The sequence below is a fragment of the Panonychus citri genome, unplaced genomic scaffold (assembly GCF_014898815.1).
Source record: "Panonychus citri isolate SS breed McGregor unplaced genomic scaffold, ASM1489881v1 Contig00124, whole genome shotgun sequence".
Taxonomy (NCBI): Eukaryota; Metazoa; Arthropoda; class Arachnida; order Trombidiformes; family Tetranychidae; genus Panonychus; species Panonychus citri.
Genome location: NW_026515529.1, coordinates 73,183 through 85,486, shown reverse-complemented (window position 1 = coordinate 85,486; position 12,304 = coordinate 73,183). Strand labels below are relative to the sequence as shown.

Below are 12,304 nucleotides of genomic sequence, written 5' to 3'. Positions count from 1 at the left end.
TCATTTTCCTTGAGATAGTTGATTCATCTCTCTTGCTCTCTTTTCTAATTGATTAATCTTTTCTTTTTATTTACTTTTATTAATCATTAATCATCATGGAATCAGTTTCAACAATCGGATCGAATCGTCATCCAGAAAGTTGCTTTAATTTGATTGATTTCTGTCCTGATTACCGACGACGACCAACAGCCTGGTTTTTAACTCCCAAATATCAGACCCTTAGGTTTGTATTATTGTTTTAGTTTTGTTTCGAGTGATTAGTTAATTGTTTTCCCTTAAAATATATTTGGTTAGTGATTTATTCGAGAAGATTAATTCATGGTTATCATCTCATCCTGAATGGATCGCTGTCTCTTGTGAATCAATCATTTACGATCCCGATTCTGGCTTTGGAAATGGTAAATCAGTTTCGGTTGGATGTTTGTCAAGAAAAGGAATCAAAGGAATCAGGTAATCAGTTAATCATTACGATTAATCAACCATATGGTCCATAATAATCCAAACCGACAGAATGTAACAAGAAAATTAATTGCGATTGTTACATTATTACTATCGTAATAATCAATTTTAATAACCTTTAGGAGACTAGATAACAATCAATGAGATCCTGAGTTGTCTCAATAACTATTAACATTATTACCGATAATTTGATTTCTTAAACAGTTATAACAAAGTAAACATGCTCAACAATTAACAAGGACAATCAAATCAAATTTGATAAACAGACTCATATTTATCAATTAAGTATAATAATAATAATGTTCAACTAAATGATTAATTGTCATTCTGGTGAGATGATTGGTTTAGTTAAATTGTTTATATTAATTTCTTCATGCTGGTTGTTACATCTGCCTAATTGATACAATTAACTGATTTAAATACGAAATACACTTGAATAATTATTATTATGGTTTCAACTTTTTCTCTTTAACAACAATTAAGACTCTGGTTAACTCCTAATAAGGGTAATCAACCTTTCCAAAAATTGGGCTGTGTCAATATCGTTCCTAAATTAAATGGTAACAATATAATTACCAATGGTTCCAATGGTCGGAATAGCTGGACACCTAATGGACATGAGACCATGGAGGAAATGGTCAACCGGGTCAACAATACACTCTCAAAGAAACCAATTGAAGGTATTAAACAATTAGCGACTTTAAATTGTTCAGCAAAACTTTGATTATTATTGCAAAACAAACATGACGATGATGATGAAACAAAATCAATGATCATCAACAGTATTTAGCTAATTAGTCAAGGAAATTAACGATTAACAATATCAATAGACTGGTAAATGAGGTAAACAATAAGTTATAATCATCGAGATATAAATTGTCAAGTGTATCTATTAATTGTCATTGATCATTGAATGTCAATGGTTATTGATTATCCATTTTTCTGTCTGACAATTAACAGTGAATCAATTTAAATATTATACAGACGAAAACAGGAAATTGTTCAAATCATAAATTTTTTTTACTATCCAAGATAATCAATCGATTGAGCAATTTAATTGATTTGTTTTTGTTTTTTTCTTCGTTTTCTTTCATTGATTGTTCAGGGAAAATTATCTCCATTGAAACTGTTCCAATTTCGGTTACCGGTAAATGGGAAATTGACACCGAATCGAGTGAATATAATCGAGACTCATCTTCTTATGCTCAAACCCTCAGGATTTATTACGAATATGGGGAACCCTGTAAGGAGGAAATTGGATTAAAAGATTTCATTCCAACCTCATCTCCATGGGATTCGCCGATGGCTCCACTTGACTACGAATCATTTGCCAGTCTATTCACTCGAGCATCTCAATGGTTTCGAGATCAACCCAAACACTATCGTTACCTTAATTGTCAATCAGTTGAAGTACCGTTAACACCCAAAGGTGAGATAAAGTCGATGAAAGAAATCAGTTGATCAGCTGATCTTAAGAAAAGAAACTTTTCTAATTCCTTTTCTAATTTTCTCTCTAACAACAGTTAATTCTGAAAGTAAACAACAAATTGACAGTAATTTAAGTCTAATTATTCCTGGAAAAGCGGAATTTAGCCTGAAATTCATTCGATTAGCTTATGCAGTTCCGACGAAAGGAATTCCCGTTGATTCAGTTTCTCATCAGGAAATTGTTCTTAATTGTAAAATCTTTGTACCAATTCGACTTAAATCAACTAATCAATACGAAAGTGTAGCTGCCACCAAGAGGAAAATGGAGGCCTGGCTTACGATCACAGGTAAGTTTCTTTGATTAGATTATCTTTCTAATTAGCCAACAATTAGTGTGGATAATTACTCACTTGAGAAAAACAATTAACCAATTCAAAGGGAAAATTTCATTTGTAAAGTTAATCGATAAACTAAATGACCAGTACCAGGTACTAATTGTACCAGTAATTAATTGTGATCAAATTGATAATGTTTATCAAATTAAACTACAATAATAATTTACATATTAATCATCTAATTAACTTTCATCACTTTAATTGTCTTTATATAATGTTCAAATATTATCACAATTGAAAAGCTCCAATTGTGTTCAATCAAATTGTCATCTTGAAATGAAAAACAATTGAGAAAAAGTTAATTACAGTTAATTGATTGTAACAAATTTACAAACCTTGAATTGAAGATGATTTAATTACTAATATAAAAAAACTCGTGCAATTGTGTAATTAACATTGTTGTCTCTTTGGAACAATTAACTTACAACTTTACTGATATTGATATCGATTAATTGTTAAGGTCTAATTGATTGGAACCATTTTTTTCTCGAACTTTTTCACAATCAACTAATCGTTCTAAACTTTTTCCATTTAGGTGCTAAAGTTTTATCGGCCGAAACGACGTTCCTTAAATTATCTTATTCCAACAGTAGTATTGCTGCAAATGTCGATTCGTGTTTGACATTACTGACCAATCGTCCGAACGACAGTCATCATATTGTCACTTATAGAGTTTATCTGGATGGACATTACGTCGAACCACCGACTCGATTATTACCTTCGTTCGAGAACGAATCACCAACCGAAGAATCAACTTGTTCAATAAGTTAATCAACCGATTGATTAACTGGTTACATTTAAAAGCTTTTACTCAAAAAAGTTCATTAACTTTTCTGCCAAACAAAATTAATAAAAATCGATTTTTTTCACAATCAAATTAGAATTTAATTTTTATTCTTTATTATCAAATTTATCATACAGAATCAAATAAGTACATAGAGATGAATGAATATTATAATAGTAGATTTTATATTCGAATTTTTTTTTCTTTTCGCAATTCGGTTTCGATCTTCTCGATTTCTTCTTTGATTCCTCGAACTTGCTCCGTTTTGATTGTTTCGTCTTCGATATCAATGTCCATCGGTTTCTCCTTCGCATGAGAATTTATGTTGGCTGCTAGTTCTCAAGATCTTCTAGACAGAGAGGATGATAGATTTTCTCGTCTTGACCTTTAACCGCATTCAATAGTTGCCATTCTTCTTCATCTTCGTTCCAAGAGGTTTCGAACTTTTCTTTACAAACAGCGCACACATTAAGAGTTTCATCTTCATTGGCACTAACTGTGTACACCTTTTTCTCTCCACCAACACCACAATCGTTTTCTTCTTTCTCGGTGTCCAAGTTCATCTCATCCGTTTCATCAGTTATCTCTTTAAAAGAAACCCAAAGATCAAGATGACAAAACCATCGACGAACTGCCGCTGATTTAGATTTAGAATCTGTTCTTTCTTGTCGATTTAATCTAAAATGCCAATCAAGATGAACCGAATATTTGGATCTTTCATTTGAATCTCCAACTTCGAATCGTAATGAACAATTAGGACATTGAGTTCCATTAATTAAATCTGCGATTACTTTTGGATGATCGGCTTTTAGTGATTTTGTCTCCAATAGTAAAGGTTCACTTTCAATTTCATCGATTGAACTAACTCGTTTTTCCGACGGCGGAATTAAACCAACAGAGATTAGATTATTCAATAAATTTCTAAGATTATCCGGTGGATCAGTTGAAGGTTTCGAGTTCGAAACGGCAATTGGTAGGGTAACTTGATTCGAAGACATTGATTTGGACCATTGCGATGAAGATGATGGACCTAAATTACTTGGGAGAGAAAGTGGTTGGGCTGATGGAAGGGGCGAAAAAGGGTTAGTGATTTGTATCGAGTTTTCATCCGATCGACCGAAAAACTTGTCAACGTATTTGACCCATAGATCGACTCTGATCTCATCAGAGATTTTAACCCGTGGCGGTGGACCTCCTAATCTGAGAGTGTGGGTTTGGTGTGAATCCCCGAGGAATCTAACATTTATCGGAGGTCCACCGAAAGAGACCTGATAAGGTTTACCATTGAGAATAATTTCTCGACAAGGTCCTCCTAACCTAATACTCTGAGCGTGTTGACCGTGAAAAAATGTTTTAGATTTAAAGTAAAATAAAACAATTTTTCTTGACTCATTCTTACCGTTATCGATATAAACTTTTGTTTGCTTGACCTCGAACATGATCAATCTAGGTTCAAGATCGTAAGGATTTATTTTTACTAATTCATTTAAAGACAAATGATGAGAGTCTTTCATCAAAACAATAGAGGTATTTTCATCTATAAAGAATAACTTGACTGTATTACCATCGACTTGGCAATAATGTTGACTAATATTTTCGTATGATTGAGGTTTTGAAGATGATGAATGAAAGTTTAAAGATGGTAAATGATTAGAAGTGGTCATTGGTTGTAAAGGTGATAATATTTGGGCCTGGGGTTGAATAAGTAGTCCGTTTGTAGCTTGTGGTGGAATGAGGGTCGTAATCTGTGAAGTAATTGCCACTGGAGTTGTAATTGATCCTTTTGATGGTGTTGGTGGGGCTGAAATGGGGATTGTTGATCTTTTTGATTTAGATACAGCTGATGACGTTGAATCTAGATTTTCTTTTTTTCTTTTGGCTGCTGGTGGTCCTGGATTAGTAGGAATACTAGGCCAAGCTGGATCAATACTTTGAGCCGCTGAATCAATCTCATGTAAATGATAATCAGAGAAAATACCAATCCATGTTTTCCTTAATTTATACAAACATTGACGAGTAGTCTCATCGCCTTCTTCAAAAACATGTTTGAAAACATCGACTATTTTCTTCTCAAACAATTCGGTAAAAGGTTTACCAATATTTTTACATATAGAATCTATTAAATACAAAACTGGAAGTTTCTGTTTAATATCAACCGTTGTAACACGTTTAGCAATCATATCTACAATATTAGGAGGACCTTCGGGGATCTCATCGAATTCAGCAGCGACCATAGTTAACATGGAGATGACGGTTTTCGAGTTGAAGGTCAACTCTTCCAATGAGTTGTGATATTCAAGCAAGGCTTCCCTCAAGGAGGACATTTTATGTGTGTACAAATGTGAACAGTGTGTGTGTATGTGTTTGTATGTATTTTTATACTGTATGTTGTCTGGATGTTGGTTGTTGGTTGTTTTGGTTGTTTTGGTTGTTGTTGTGTGTAAATGTATCAGATAAGTGAGTGAGCGAGTGTTGAGTGAGTGTGTGTTGAGTTTCCAACGGATAAAATTTGACTATTATTATATTATCTATAGAAATAATTTACAAAGAGAAGAGGAGGAAGAAGAAGAAGAAGAATCAGAATCAGAATAAGAAATAGAAATGGGAGAAAAAGATACTTTTTAAGGGAAGGGGAAAGATGAAGAGGACACAAGGAAAGAAACAAAAAAAATAATATACACTTTTTAAGATTTAATTAATTATAAACAAACATAAATGTTAAATTGTTGAATTTAAGTCTTTCAACATTTACAAAGAATTGGATGTTAATGATAATCCGCTAGAGGGTCGAGTGGAAAATGATTTTTTCTGGTTTGTTGCTAAGCAACGAACAAATTGAGCGGGTAATTTGTTTTCTCTTTTAATTCTTTTTCCATTTTTATCTAATTGTTTAAACATTTTAATTTAACATTTAGAAATCATTTCATCACAATATTATTTACAAACAGTTGGCTTTTAATCAGACTGATAATTAGAATACAAATTATCTTATTAATTACATGATAATCATATTGATTTGGATTTTGCCGCGAATTTTATTTTCACAATTAACTAATCATAACAATTCTAACCTTCTTCTAATTAGATCCTCTCTAATTTATATCGAAAAACACGCATTCCATTAATTAGAATCACAAATCGAGTGAAAAAAAAGTTATGTAATAAGTTAATTAACAGATTAATATTAAGATTTAAAACTTTCACTCGAAAAAGTTTATTGACTTTTTCAAAAAAAAAAACGAAAAAAAAATCAAAACATCGGCAAAATAACTTCGATTTATATCAGACAATTAAAGAGTAAATTGATTAAAATATTTAGAATAAAATAATTTCTCACTCTTCTCCAGCTTAAACAGAGATAAAGAAGAAAAAAAATAAACAATCAAAAATAAAATGGAAAAATAATTAATCGAAGTTGAGAAAATGAGTTAGTTCAGTTTTCCATGGGTAGAGGCGCATCGAGTTTCTTTTATCATTTTTTCTCTTGGGTCAATGGCGCCTCCAATCTGTGGAATATCAAACTACTCGATTTAATTCTTTTCTTTTTTTAATTTATTTCATCAGATTTTAAAAGATTTTCTTATTGATAAGACTAATTGTCATTTTCCTTTGTGCTTTTTTTTATCTCCAACAAGTTGGTAAATTTTATTCTTTTTACTTATTAGATTGATTTTATTGATGGAGTCAAGTGGGTCTTCGAGTGCGTCAAGTGACGATGACAGTTTCGATGAAGAAGGACCAACATCCTATCAGGACTGGAGAGCGTACATTGTGAAAACATATCTTAATGGTAAAGAACCGAGGAGACAAATTTACGAGGTTTCTGACAATTTATTACTTAAAGAGAGAGAAAATGTTCTTCTACCACAAGCTCAATCAACACCAACATCACGTCCAAAATCTCAGCCATCAGCTCGTCCATATTCACGTCAATTACAACACCAACAACAATTACAACAACAATTACAACCACCACAATCATTACCGTTACAAAGGAATCCACTTAAACATCATTTACCATTAGAATCAAATAAATCATCTGATGGACATAATTTTAAAGCCAAAGTTGCTAAAAAAGCCAATCAATCATCACCTCAATGCTCACGGCCAGTGTCAAGCTCTTCAACTGATTCACAAAAAGCTGATCATAAACGTTTTAAAAAACCTGATAGAGATGCTTCTGGTAATCTAATTACCTTTGAGACAACATCAAACCCTTTTGCTGTTCCTAAATCAACCACAGTTGGTAACAATAATTCAAATCACAGTAAAAATGGCAACACTTCAATGAGCAACAATCATAATAATTTTGCCACAGTTACTTCATCATTGAACAAAACTACTAGTATACAAACCTCTAAACCTTCACCACCACCACCACCTCCTCCGCCATCATCATCATCATCATCATCATCATCACGAGTTAGTAAAGGTTCAAATCATCCTGAAAATAATATTGTCCCAATTGTTAAATCAACTCCGGCGGCTCATTTAAAGGCACGAAGTGACGTTTTCTGGACTCTTAATTCAGCAGCGAAACTGTTACATGTTAAAACTCAATTAGACGAACCTTCAAAAATATATTTAGACAAATTAGTTAAAAGCAATACAAATTATCAAAGCGAAATTGCTAAACTACGTAAAGATAAACAAGATTTACAGAATATAATCAAGATGGTAGAGAAAGTAATCTCTGACCCAACGGGTGCTCGTAATTCAAGTTAAATGGTTAATTTAACGAGAAGAACAGAAAGAAAAAAGATTCACAACCGAGAGAAAGAGAAAAAAAAAATGAAACCGAGAAAAATAAAAAAAAAGGGAAACAGTTATTCGGTTAATTGTTATGTACATTTTTACACTTTATTGTCACATTTTCCTTCAAATTTTAAAGATGCAAAATTAAACTTACATTAGAAAAATTAACATTGAAATATAGTAGATTGAATATTCCATCATTGTTTTTACATAATTTGGTTTCTATTTATGCTTTCATTTGGGTCTTCGTTTGTAGATTAATTAAGTTGATCCAATTGTTGATTGTTGGTGTTGAACGCGTTTAAGATATACAGCAAACAGAAACTTCTAATTGACCTTTTGTTTGAGGTTCATGTAAAATATAATCTTCATCAATCATCACATCATCTTCATCGTTTTCATTTTCATTATCATTTTCATTTTCTTTACTATTAATATTTGTTTCATTATCTTCATTTACATCTTCATTATTAGAACTACTATCATCTGTTTCATCTTCTTCTTCATCATTATTAACTATTTTATCGCCATTTTCCTCCTCTTTGGTATCTTTCTCTTCTTCCTTAATCTCATTGTTTCCTCCTTCGACTACTTCGGCTCCTTCGCTCTCTTCAGGCTCTTCCGTTTTCACATTGATTGTCTCTTCTTCTTGTTTCACTTCATTGGTGTCCATTGGTTTAGAGTCTTCATTTCCATTGGTTGAAGGTGTTTCAATCACCGTTTCGCTTTTCACTTTCTCTGCTTCAGCGGCAGCAAGAGCGGCAGCAGCTTCGGCAGCGGCAGCAGCTTCAGCGGCGGCGATTGCTGCTGCTGCTGCGGCTGCTGCTTCCGCTTCTCGCTGTTTTTGAAGATCTTCTAGACAGAGAGGATGATAGATTTTCTCATCTTGACCTTTAACCGCATTCAATAGTTGCCATTCTTCTTCATCTTCGTTCCAAGAGGTTTCGAACTTTTCTTTACAAACAGCGCACACATTAAGAGTTTCATCTTCATTGGCACTAACTGTGTACACCTTTTTCTCTCCACCAACACCACAATCGTTTTCTTCTTTCTCGGTGTCCAAGTTCATCTCATCCGTTTCATCAGTTATCTCTTTAAAAGAAACCCAAAGATCAAGATGACAAAACCATCGACGAACTGCCGCTGATTTAGATTTAGAATCTGTTCTTTCTTGTCGATTTAATCTAAAATGCCAATCAAGATGAACCGAATATTTGGATCTTTCATTTGAATCTCCAACTTCGAATCGTAATGAACAATTAGGACATTGAGTTCCATTAATTAAATCTGCGATTACTTTTGGATGATCGGCTTTTAGTGATTTTGTCTCCAATAGTAAAGGTTCACTTTCAATTTCATCGATTGAACTAAGTCCATTTTCTCGACTTAATACTGATGGTGAATCGGTTCGAGTAACTGTCGATGGTGTGGTTTGTACATTTGTTGGTGTTGATGTTGTTGATTCGACTGAAGTTGTTGTAGTTGTATTGGTTGACAGGATTGAAGGTAATGGTGCTGATGAAGAACCAATTGTTGTTGAAGTTGAACAGTTAGACGGTGATACTGTTGATGTAGTAATTGAGGTTGTAGAGGAATCAGTAGTTTGAGGTTCAGTTGCTTTAATAATACCAACAGAAATAAGTTTATTAAATAAATCTCCAAGGTTAACTTGTGAATCAGTTGTTGGTCCAGGAACCGTGGAGGTTAAAGTTGAACCTGGAACTGGCACAGACGCTTGAAGAGAAGGTAAATTTACCGGTAAAGATGGTTGAAGTGGATTGAGAGACGAAGGTACATTGGCTGATAAAATGGCGGCGGGTGATGAAAGAGCGACAGTTGAATTGGGTAACAATCCTGGTGGAGCCAAATTGGGAGTTGAAAGTGTCGGTTGAACCAGAGAAGGTGTTGCTTGAGGTAGTAACAGTGAGGAGGAAGATGGTGCACCTAAAATACTTGGAGGATAAGGTGATTGGGTTGAGGGAAGAGGTAAAGAGGAATAAGAGGTTTGTACAGCCGGAATCGGATTTTCATCCGATTGACCGGTTATCTTTTTAACATATTCAGCCCATAAATCGACTCTGATCTCGTCAGAGATTTTAACCCGCGGTGGTGGACCACCCAATCTAAGAGTATGGGTTTGATATGTATCCCCGAGGAACTTAACATCTATCGGAGGTCCACCGAAAGAAGCCTGATAAGGTTTACCATTGAGAATAATTTCTCGACAAGGCCCGCCTAACTTAATGCTCTGAGCGTGTTCACCGTGAAAAAATGTTTGTTTACTGTTAAAATTAAGTAAAACAAATTCTTTTGACCCATTCTTATCACTATCAATATACACTTTTGTTTGCTTTCCCTCGAACATGATCAATCTAGGTTCAAGATCATAAGGATTTGTTTTTACTAATTCATTCAAAGACAAATGAGGAGACCCTTTCATCAGGACAATAGAGGTATTTTCATCTAAAAAGAATAACTTGACCGTATTACCATCCACTTGGACATATTGTTGACCAATATCTTTCGACAATTGGGGAATTGACTCGGCTGGTTTAAGAGTTGGTGGATGATGGTTTAAAGATGATACAAAATTAGAGATGGTCGCCGCTTGTAGAGGTGCCATTATTGGTGCCTGGACTGGTACAGTAAGTGCGCTAACTCCGATCGTAGCTTGTGGAATAGGAGCCATAATCTGGGGTGGAGTTGAAGATGGAGGTAAAACGGATCCAATGATAGTTTGACCATGAGCCTGGGGTTGAGGTTGAATATTGGTTAAGCCTGAGGTTCGTTTTTTGACTGGCAAATTTGTTGCCATTTCTTTCCGATAATCTCTATCCTGGGTTCCAAAAGCATTGCTTGATTTGGATGTGGTTGCAGGTGAAGCTTTTTTTATTGTTGACTCGGATACTGTTGACTTACAATTTGAGGTCGCAACAGTTGATGGAGGTTTACTGGCTTGCTTACGCCTACTTGGTGGTATTGTAGCTAAAGGATTTGGTGAAACAGCGATTGTTGATCCTTTTGATTTAGATACAGCTGATGACGTTGAATCTAGATTTTCTTTTTTTCTTTTGGCTGCTGGTGGTCCTGGATTAGTAGGAATACTAGGCCAAGCTGGATCAATACTTTGAGCCGCTGAATCAATCTCATGTAAATGATAATCAGAGAAAATACCAATCCATGTTTTCCTTAATTTATACAAACATTGACGAGTAGTCTTCGCCTTCTTCAAAACATGTTTGAAAACATCGACTATTTTCTTCTCAAACAATTCGGTAAAGGTTTACCAATATTTTTATATAGAATCTATTAAATACAAAACTGGAAGTTTCTGTTTAATATCAACCGTTGTAACACGTTTAGCAATCATATCTAGGAGGACCTTCAGGGATCTCATCGAATTCAGCAGCGACCATAGTTAACATGGAATGACGGTTTTCGAGTTGAAGGTCAACTCTTCCAATGAGTTGTGATATTCAAGCAAGGCTTCCCTCAAGGAGGACATTTTATGTGTGTACAAATGTGAACAGTGTGTGTGTATGTGTTTGTATGTATTTTTATATTGTATGTTGTCTGGATGTTGGTTGTTGGTTGTTTTGGTTGTTGTTGTGTTTGTGTGTAAATGTATCAGATAAGTGAGTGAGCGAGTGTTGAGTGAGTGTGTGTTGAGTTTCCAACGGATAAAATTTGACTATTATTATATTATCTATAGAAATAATTTACAAAGAGAAGAGGAGGAAGAAGAAGAAGAAGAAGAATCAGAATCAGAATAAGAAATAGAAATGGGAGAAAAAGATACTTTTTAAGGGAAGGGGAAAGATGAAGAGGACACAAGGAAAGAAACAAAAAAAATAATATACACTTTTTAAGATTTAATTAATTATAAACAAACATAAATGTTAAATTGTTGAATTTAAGTCTCTCAACATTTACAAAGAATTGGATATTAATGATAATCCGCTAGAGGGTCGAGTGGAAAATGATTTTTTCTGGTTTGTTGCTAAGCAACGAACAAATTGAGCGGGTAATTTGTTTTCTAATTATTTCTGTTTCCATTTTTATCTAATTAATTAAACATTTTAATTTAACATTTAAAAATCATTTCATCACAATATTATTTACAATTAATTGGCTTTTCTAATTTACATTTGGAATTAATACTCATTGGTTTCAGTCATTCTCTCTGCGAATTTAGTTTCAACCGTTTCAGTTACCATTACAATGATGATTAGAAAACAAAAATTTAATCGAAGTTGAAATGATTTCATCAAATGTGGAAATTGAATAATTAAAGAAATGTGTTATCTCAATATCATTTACAGTTAATTGCTGGTTAACATTGGATTCAAATGTCAGCAACTTGTTTCGTTTCACTTATTTTCCTTACCAGTGTTTTCGGACATTCAAATGATCGGCTTTTACCTCGTAACTTGCATTTGAGTTTTTTTGGTTACCCGAGGTCAGAATCGTCGTCGTCGCCACC

General features: G+C 33.9%; 4 protein-coding genes across 4 annotated transcripts; 2 read left to right on the top strand and 2 right to left on the bottom strand.

Moving 5' to 3' along the window:
• LOC128390629 (uncharacterized) lies at nt 1-3,159 on the top strand. Its single transcript, XM_053350376.1, has 6 exons — nt 1-223; nt 295-450; nt 943-1,139; nt 1,565-1,888; nt 1,983-2,234; nt 2,818-3,159. Exons 1-6 carry the CDS (start codon nt 96-98, stop codon nt 3,051-3,053), a joined length of 1,293 nt encoding a protein of 430 aa, XP_053206351.1. The 5' UTR covers nt 1-95; the 3' UTR covers nt 3,054-3,159.
• An 8-nt stretch (nt 3,160-3,167) lies between these two features.
• LOC128390627 (polyadenylation and cleavage factor homolog 11-like) lies at nt 3,168-5,820 on the bottom strand. The gene has a single exon (XM_053350373.1). The coding sequence runs from the start codon at nt 5,388-5,390 to the stop codon at nt 3,399-3,401; it is 1,992 nt and encodes a 663-aa protein (XP_053206348.1). The 5' UTR covers nt 5,391-5,820; the 3' UTR covers nt 3,168-3,398.
• A 796-nt stretch (nt 5,821-6,616) lies between these two features.
• On the top strand, nt 6,617-7,989 carry LOC128390596 (putative protein TPRXL). Its single transcript, XM_053350340.1, has one exon. The coding sequence runs from the start codon at nt 6,745-6,747 to the stop codon at nt 7,789-7,791; it is 1,047 nt and encodes a 348-aa protein (XP_053206315.1). The 5' UTR covers nt 6,617-6,744; the 3' UTR covers nt 7,792-7,989.
• On the bottom strand, nt 7,901-11,191 carry LOC128390608 (polyadenylation and cleavage factor homolog 11-like). The gene is made up of 2 exons (XM_053350352.1): nt 11,144-11,191; nt 7,901-11,080 (listed from the first exon to the last, which is right to left on the bottom strand). Exons 1-2 carry the CDS (start codon nt 11,189-11,191, stop codon nt 8,123-8,125), a joined length of 3,006 nt encoding a protein of 1,001 aa, XP_053206327.1. The 3' UTR covers nt 7,901-8,122.
• Nucleotides 11,192-12,304: the final 1,113 nt, after the last annotated feature.

Excerpts from the sequence above, each read along its gene's own strand:
- LOC128390629 (XM_053350376.1), top strand. The coding sequence starts at position 96 with ATGGAATCAGTTTCAACAATCGGATCGAATCGTCATCCAGAAAGTTGC. Across the intron at positions 224-294 it reads CCCAAATATCAGACCCTTAG|TGATTTATTCGAGAAGATTA; the intron begins GTTTGTATTATT and ends ATATTTGGTTAG. Across the intron at positions 451-942 it reads AAAGGAATCAAAGGAATCAG|ACTCTGGTTAACTCCTAATA; the intron begins GTAATCAGTTAA and ends ACAACAATTAAG.
- LOC128390627 (XM_053350373.1), bottom strand. The coding sequence starts at position 5,390 with ATGTCCTCCTTGAGGGAAGCCTTGCTTGAATATCACAACTCATTGGAA.
- LOC128390596 (XM_053350340.1), top strand. The coding sequence starts at position 6,745 with ATGGAGTCAAGTGGGTCTTCGAGTGCGTCAAGTGACGATGACAGTTTC.
- LOC128390608 (XM_053350352.1), bottom strand. The coding sequence starts at position 11,191 with ATGATTGCTAAACGTGTTACAACGGTTGATATTAAACAGAAACTTCCA. Across the intron at positions 11,081-11,143 it reads ATATTAAACAGAAACTTCCA|AAAATAGTCGATGTTTTCAA; the intron begins GTTTTGTATTTA and ends TTGTTTGAGAAG.